General features: G+C 41.8%; 1 protein-coding gene across 2 annotated transcripts; it reads left to right on the top strand.

The window, feature by feature from the left end:
- The first annotated feature begins 2338 nt into the window (after nt 1-2338).
- On the top strand, nt 2339-7467 carry skor1b (SKI family transcriptional corepressor 1b). 2 transcript variants are annotated; one of them, XM_025056570.1, is made up of 6 exons: nt 2339-3210; nt 3559-5317; nt 5715-5808; nt 5903-6007; nt 6122-6181; nt 6935-7467. In XM_025056570.1, exons 2-6 carry the CDS (start codon nt 3578-3580, stop codon nt 7078-7080), a joined length of 2145 nt encoding a protein of 714 aa, XP_024912338.1. In that variant the 5' UTR covers nt 2339-3210; nt 3559-3577; the 3' UTR covers nt 7081-7467. The 2 variants fall into 2 exon arrangements, with proteins under 2 accessions (XP_024912338.1, XP_024912339.1); XM_025056571.1 differs by having other exon boundaries at nt 2339-5317.
- The last annotated feature ends 1083 nt before the right edge of the window (nt 7468-8550 follow it).

The raw sequence follows: 8550 nt of genomic DNA, 5'->3' as shown, positions 1-8550 counted from the left end.
CCCCCCCCCGGCCCCTCCAACACACACTCATGTGCAAACACACATTTCAAGCCTCCTCCTGTGAGAAGAAATGTTGTGTTTAGTGGTGGAGGATGTGTGGGTCAGGACCCAGGGGTGGGCTTTTAGGAGACAAATAAACATCTGAGCAGGAGAGGAGTGATGTCTTGTTTACACATTAGCGACCATTTAGCAATTCTCGCCGTTTTCACTGCCTCTCTCTGGTGGCCTCTAAACCAGCCGATCGTCCGCTTTTGTCCAGCTTCTGGTTCAGTGTCCATTCAGGATCAACACTCTGGTCATCTGTAAATGATCTAAACATTCTTTTACAGCAGGAACCCAACAAGTTATGTCAGGTTAATTATAAATTAGTGCAAAACAGTCGCTCATCTGACAAATAAAACAAGTAGTTACTAAGAGTTTCCCGTTCGCGGTGATTATCATCAAAGCAACGTATTTACTCACTCACTCACTCACTCATGCAATCACCCGCAGATGCACAAAGTGCATTTTACCTCTAATGAGGTGATGACCAACCACTTGTTATAATTGCTTCAGTCTCCTTTTAATTTTCAAGCTTATTAATCATATGTAGAGTTATTTAAGAATGCATAAATTAATCTTAGATTAAAAAGCCTATCAAAGCCTCAAAACAATTAAAGAGTAAGGTAAGATTTCCCCTGGGCTGGTACTTTTATTTTAATAGAGTGTTCAGGTGATTATCATACTTTGATGCAGCACTGTGATTAATGCAGACACACTTTTAAATGAGCTCTTCTCTCCTGCACGGAAAGGTAAGAGCTTATCCAGGCTCCTGACAATGACCTCACTGACTTTTTGGATTGACTTTTGGACTCGTGGCCTGACCTGTGTCAGTGTGACACGTTAACAGATTTCCATGTTGTGATGTTTGGTTTTCAAACCAATGTTAAAGGTAAATTGTGTTGTATTTTTTTAAGAAACTGGTGATAATGTGTCAGAGTTTCTGGTCCAATCACAAGGTAGCCTTTAATTATTGTTACAACCCAAAATATTATAAATTAATTTTGGCCAATGACAGAAGGTGGTGATCAAACGTGGCTCCTGATTTGAACAAATCACAGCTTTGGAAATAAAAAGAAAAATGACAATTAAAAATGTTTTATTTTTTATTTTTAATCTCTTATAAATTAAAGTATTATTTTTTAAAAGTGCACACCCCCGTGTGGTCTTGAATCGTCGTGTTGACATGAGACTGCACTGTAAATAATTTTGTCACGTTATTTACACACTTTAACCTGATAAACGGTGCATTGTGCAGAATTCTGTACACTCTCTGGTGAACGTACATCACGTGGTGGAATATTCCTTATTTCACCATTCCCACATACAAACACGGGGAGTAGCCTTCAGTTAGCGTTAAACCACAAGAGGCATTTAGTTTGTCCACTGTGGGCTATTGTATAAACACGGAGGTTAAAGTGGAGGTTAAATATGGAGGCATAAAAAGAACACGTACTGGCTATATGAAAACACACACACACACACACACATTTGAAACATTTGCTGCGTTTGTAATTCATAATTAATTTCTCCGGGTTTTTTGTAACATAAAGCAATTCATCTTCCAATTTAAGGCGTTATTTTTAACCGATATTTTGACGATTATTCTTTTTTGAATTAAAAACATGGCTGCATAGGAACTGTGAACAATCACTTTTAATTAAGAGGTTTGAGCCGAGGACAGCTGAGGGTTAACAGGCCATAACTGTTCAATACGTAGGCAGATGGAGGAGAAGATGGAGGTTTTTAGGATGGTTGGTACGTTCACTGTGTCATGTTGAGTGAATTTGAATAAAACACGCCAATGAGTAAAGCAGGTATTTTATCTAGTTATTATTATTATTATTATTATTATTGTTATTATTATTATTATTTTATTTTTTTATTTTTTTATTATTTTTATTATTATTATTATTATTGTTGTTGTTGTTGTGGTTGTCTCTTGGATCTATACTTTTTTATTCAAATTCCATCCCCAAACTTTAGGTCAGTGGATTTTTTAAATATATATTTTTAATGTAAAAACCCGCAATGATTATAATACAAAAACTAAATACAATAATTCCAGACAAGTGCTGTTACTTCCACACCTCTGTCCCTCTGGAGTCAATATGTCCAACTGCTGCGTGTCCTGTTACCGTCATCAATATTACATCAGTGCGCCGCGCTCAGCGTGTGTTCACGACAAAATGATGAACCCAAACCGTTATCGACTTTCAAAAGTTAAACGTCCCTTCTGTGGCGGAGCTGCAGGCTCTCCGACTCCTTCTTTGTGTTTCTCCCGGAGCCTTCAGCGTGAGCAGGGGCCACTTTAGTGCAGATATCACAGTGAGTGACCTTTAAAGCCGCTGGTCATTGTCGGGACGCGTGTGGCGGCGTGTACACGGCGGAGTCCGTGGGAACCCGGCACATGACGAGTCTGCGCGCACAACAGTGTGTCCGCGGGTCCCTGCTGCGTTTGGCAAAAATAACAACTCCTCCTGCAGCCTGCTCTATTCATAGCGTTTATTTTCAGACAGAGTGCAAAAGAATAAATTAAACGCCTTTAGAGGACACAATCCAGATTAATGAGGGAATACTGTGGATGTTCCCCGCGTTTTTATTTAGGATGTGGAGGCTTCAGAGGCTGCGATGAATGAAACGTTCATTAGCCGAAATGATTTAATCACTTTTTCTCCGTAAACAAAGCGTGTGCATCGTGCACCTGCAGGCTGCTATAAGACGGAGCGGCGAAGCCACCTTCATTGGTCATGAATCCATACTTAATACGCACACAGTCTGCCTGTGAGAGTGGGAGTGCCCTGCCTCAAGTTTTGCCGTCACTTGATTGCTGCTTGTCGGTGTCGTAAAGAAGGTGGGGGGCCGTACCAAAGTCTGCAGGCCATGTGGACACTGACGCTCGCGATGCTGATGCTGATACTGATGCTGAAGCTGCTGCTGCTGCAACACAAACCCTGCGCACACGCCGTCAGCTGAGCAGAGAGAGAGAGAGAGAGAGGAGCGCAGCTCAGCTCAGCTCAGCGCAGTCAGGAGACAGAGCTGCTCGGACAGCTGCGTCCCAGTCCGGAGTGAAAGAGCTTCACTCCAGCAGGAGCATCCGTCTTCTGACCGCAGCCGCCTCATCGCCGCTTCTGTTGTCCACCACGGAGAGGAGCTGCGCGGACAGTGAAGGTGAGTCCGAGCCGCTTCTAGTCCATTAAACCGGGTCATGACTTTGTTTGTTATATTTTATTTTATGTTGTTATTATTTTATTTATAGTTTTTGGACTAATAAAACAAAACCTCACGTAAACCCCTATTGACTTATTGTTATATTACTGTTATTTAAAGGCATTAATTCTAGGACTGGCACGTCCTCATATGTCCCCGCTTCACCAGTGCGGTCAATAACCGTAATCAAAACTGTTTTTGTTTATAGACTTTTATAGGACATTTATAAAATCGGAGCTTAAACTCTGTTTATTTTTTTCTATATATTTTTTTTAGTTATAAACTCACATGTGTACGTCCTCTGCGCAGCCTTCAGGCCTCCAACAGCATGGATCCCATCCCAGCGGGCCGAGACTCCAGCTCTTCCCCAGGCTCCAAACAAGAACTTTCCTACCCGAGCACCACCTTAAAGCCCAACCAAGTGGGCGAGACGGTGCTGTACGGAATACCCATCGTGTCTTTGGTGATCGACGGCCAGGAGAGACTCTGTCTTGCGCAGATATCTAACACTTTGTTGAAGAATTACAGCTACAACGAGATCCACAACCGGCGCGTGGCGCTGGGCATCACCTGCGTCCAGTGCACCCCGGTCCAGCTGGAGATCCTCCGCCGGGCCGGGGCCATGCCTATCTCCTCCAGGCGCTGCGGGATGATCACCAAACGTGAGGCAGAGAGACTGTGTAAATCTTTCCTCGGGGCCCATTCGCCTCCTAAACTTCCAGAGAATTTTGCTTTTGACGTGTCCCACGAGTGCGCCTGGGGCAGTCGAGGCAACTTCATCCCGGCTCGATACAACAGCTCCAGGGCCAAGTGCATCAAGTGCTCCTACTGCAACATGTATTTCTCTCCAAATAAATTCATCTTTCACTCTCACCGCACACCGGAGTCCAAATACACACAACCAGATGCTGCCAACTTCAATTCCTGGAGGCGACACCTTAAATTATCGGACAAGGGCAGCCCCACTGATGTTCTACACGCCTGGGAAGATGTGAAGGCCATGTTCAACGGGGGGAGTCGGAAGAGGACACTGCCCGGCAGTGGCTCGGACTCCAGCTCCTCGTTAAAATCCCATGGACACAGCCGTCCCCGAGACTCACCCGAAATCCCTGCAAAAATCCTCAGCTGTGAGGACACCCGCGGCAGCATGAGCAGCACGCGCAGCTACCCGGTCATCCCGGTGCCTAATAAAGGATTTGGGATGCTGCAAAAAATCCCACCGCCACTTTTCCCCCATCCTTACGGCTTCCCGGCTTTTAGTCTGTGTCAGAAAAAAGAAGACGGTTTGATCGAAGAGCAGGGCAAGGCGGGCCTGCCGGGTGTCCTGTGGCCCGGTGCTAAGGACAGCGCCTACCCCTCTTTCCCCATGTTCTGGCCCACTGCGGGCGCACTGCCCATGCCTCCATACCCGCAAACTCCACACAAACACACCCCACAGCTGCTGTGTCCACCCAGACCGACGGACATCGACGTGGCCGAACACAGCGACCGTAGCACCAGCTCCTCCAAGGACAGCATGGCCGAAAACGACCGCTGCTCCAGCACGCAGTCCGCGCGTAACGACGACGACAAGTCCGGGGATGAGTCGAGGCCGCTGGAGGCGATGGCGCTGGCGCCGCGCAAAATCAGCTACGTCTCCGCCTTCAGACCCGTCATAAAAGACGCAGACTGCATCGCTAAACTCTACGGCAACCGAGGCGCATACAGCGGCGGGTGTCGCACGGGTTATTTGTCGCCCGACTTTTTAAGTGAGAGCTCCAGTTACAGATCCATGTCCCCCTGCGTGGACAGCGACGGAGAACCGGACGTTGACGTGGAGACGCACAAAACACCGGAGGAAGAGGCGGAGGAGAGTGAGGACTCTCGGCCACTGTCCTCCGCATGTCCTCGAACTCCTCCGGGGTTGGTGCTAAACGATGTTCCGGCCAGTGAGTCGGACTGTAAGAGCGCAAAGGAGAGCGGTGTGTTCGAGTCCCACAAACTGAACCTGCACCTGGGCCAGAGCACTGACCGAGAGGTCCACAACAAACCGTTACCGGAGACTCACATAGCGGCGTCCTACACTGAGGTGAGAGGCTCTCACCTGAGGCACGCTGCTCAAACACACTCTTCAACAAATTCTATTTAAATTTGTCACAAAATTTTTATTTTACAAATGGCATATTTTATGTTTTTTTTAAATAAATGATTTATTTTACAAATGGCATATTTTATGTGTTTTCTTTTAAAATAAATGTACATTTCTGCAAAAATAGTGCCACGACGGCTTGTGCGCAAATAGAGTGTAAAAGTGTAAATATATTTTAAAATTAAAAACATTTGCAAAATATTTATATACATAAAATTTAACCTGTATTTTTAAGAATTTGTGAAATTAAATATGTATTTTTTCTACTTTATTATAATGTTTTTAACAATTTCTCTTGGATTTTTTTAAAGCTGTAACACGTGATTTTCTCCCTCAGATTTACACACCCGAGAGGAGTGAGCTGCAACAAAGGAGCAGTCCGTATCATTTCAGAGCTGCCAACTACCACGGTGGGCTGTTCCCCAAAAGCGGTTAGACATTATTTCTCACTGCTTATTTTACATCATTTAGCTTTAAAAAAAATCGAAAAATGCTGACAACGAAATCAAATTATTTCCTCTTAAGATGAGAGTGCGAGTAAAGAGGAGCCATCCTCCACGGTGGAGGAGATCGAGAACAAATCCTTCAGTGGACAAAGCAGCGAGGAGAACCAAAGAGAGTCGGAGGAAGGTGAGGCGTGTTCTGAGGTCGCACTGACACGGTCAAAGGACTACAGTTATTTTTAATTCAAGGGAGGGAAAAAACAAAAGAAGAATGAAATCATATGTATTTGTCTTTATCCAGGCGAGAACGCGTCAGTCAGAGCTGCGCCATCACAAAGAAACGTAGAAACTTTGGAAAAAGGTATTATTATTATTATTATTATTATTATTATTATTATTATTATTATTATTATTATTATTAGGATCATGCTTAAAGAATACGAGAAAGCATAACTAGGTTAAGTTATATTAATTTAAAATGAAAATTAAACATGGACTATATATACAGATATATATATATAGAATTTAGGAAAGCAATTATTATTCAAATAAAAATACAATTATTATTTATATTTTAACTATATAGATTTCAACACAATTTTACTGAATTTGGTGGATGAAGTCATTCAAACCTAATTGATCTAGGTCAGTCACACTAGTGAGTTGTACAATATTTACCCAATTATACAAATTCAGGTAAATGCAAAAACACAGACTAGTAATAACATACATAGTAAAACTGACCACTCAAGGTTTTTAGATGCTGAAAATTAAAATAAGTTCCTGGAGTTTCACTTGCAGGTTATTTCATGTGTGGATTGTGCAGGAAAAATAAACATTTCCCTGTCCATCCCTTTCCAGCTGATATTCCTTGAATCAGCAGCCTGTGTGATAGTCTGATCTCAGTTTCTTTTTTTTTTTTCTTTTTTTTTTTTTACTTTATTTTGCTCCCAATCCCTCCAGGGGACTTGGACTTCAGGCCCAGAAAGACCTGCTCTAAATACTGAAACTGTAAATGATGAAGTCCTCATCACTTGTCATTAAAAATAGAACCCTGTCCTAGAAGGGAGCCAATACAAAACAACTCACAAAAACCACTCTGTGTCCTCCTTAGAAGAACTGCAGAAGCAACTGCTGGAGCAGATGGAGCTGAGGAAAAGGCTGGAACGGGAATTCCAACACTTGAAAGGTAAGACTCCTGCAGCACTGCCTCCGGCATTTATCTGTGGTGTTCTTACAAAAATGGACTGGTGTCAGTAGGTGTCAGTGAAGTGTTTTTCTTCGGTACTGGCTGAAATTCTGACCTTGTCATGGCACGACCAACCTCTGCAGTGACATACATGAGCTCTTTCCCCCACTTAAAAGGCATCATTCTCCCAGAAATGCTGTGAGGGTCAGGGACTCGCTCCCTCGGTGCAGTGTTACAAAAACCCCTTTTAACACTGCTCTGAGAGGATGATGGTTTTCATACGTGCTCAAACGTTTGTGTGCAGCTGTTTGGGTCTGCAAATGGTCACATTTTGAGCATGTGATACGTGACATTCTGCTGTACATGTATCTTAATTAGAGATAAACATTATATTTTGGCTACAGCAACAATCATATTTAATGTATCACACACTCCTGCTTTGACTGCTATCATACATTAACGTGAGAATAATTCAAACTTTTGAAATTGCCTTCAAAACCTTCTAGGAGAGACAAAAAGATCAATTCATTTCGTTAGAAAGCAGAAGAATTACCAGCAACTTCATTATATCAGTGGTGAGTCTAAATACATTTTATACTCTAAGTCTAGCATCATTTTACAGTGCTGTTTATATATATATATATAATTATATATATATATTATAATAAGAATGACCTCAAATAAAAAATAATTATAGAAATAAAAGTTGCACCAAAAGTTGAAAAAAAAAAATGTACGCCCCAAAATTTTAGAAACAAAATAAGTATCTGGCTTTGGTTGCAAACACTGCTGTCAACACATCAGTTTCCAAGACATTTTTATGAATGTGGAATCCGTTATTAGAACCTATCTAAATTTACAAACACTTTTTTGTTGTTGTTATTATTTATTAGATGTGTCATGAGATGTAAATTCATTTAAATACAAATTGGAAGGGGCAAAAAGCAAGAAAAATGTTTTTGTTTTTTTTTACAATTTTATTTACCCACCCTAGAACAACAATTAGTTTAAAAGTCAGAGAGTCTTTGAAAATAATTCAGATTTTTTTTGAAGAAGAATAAATATCAATAGCATTATCTTTATGTTTTTATCTTCATCATTAAAATCAGTTCAAAATGATAAAAACAAACTGTTGTATATTAATATTAATTCCACAGATTTTTTTCAAAATTGAAAAATCGCAACATACATTACATTTGTCATGTTAGATTAAAATAACACGACGGTGGAGTTTCTACAAATAAGAGGCCATGATTAGATTTTCTGGTGTATTCTTACAGCATGTGAATAGCGCCCCACACTGGTGAGTGTGTCTTGATTCAATATGTCCTGAATTGCGTTCATCGCTATGGTCTACATTAAAGCGGGGCTTGATGGCCGACATCGTCATCAGAATAATACATTATCAGTTATTAGAAATGTCAGAAACATGTTTACAACAAAAAAAAACCTGATTCAATATTACTGAGAGACAAACGTTGGTGCAGCGGTGTAAAGTCTGTGCTTACCCTGTACTCCTCAGATAATTTCCAAGATCAAAT

This window comes from Cynoglossus semilaevis, chromosome 6 (genome assembly GCF_000523025.1).
Source record: "Cynoglossus semilaevis isolate Cse_v1.0 chromosome 6, Cse_v1.0, whole genome shotgun sequence".
NCBI classification, from domain to species: domain Eukaryota; kingdom Metazoa; phylum Chordata; class Actinopteri; order Pleuronectiformes; family Cynoglossidae; genus Cynoglossus; species Cynoglossus semilaevis.
Note: the sequence above shows the minus strand (reverse complement) of the source record. Positions and strands in the feature narration are given on the sequence as shown.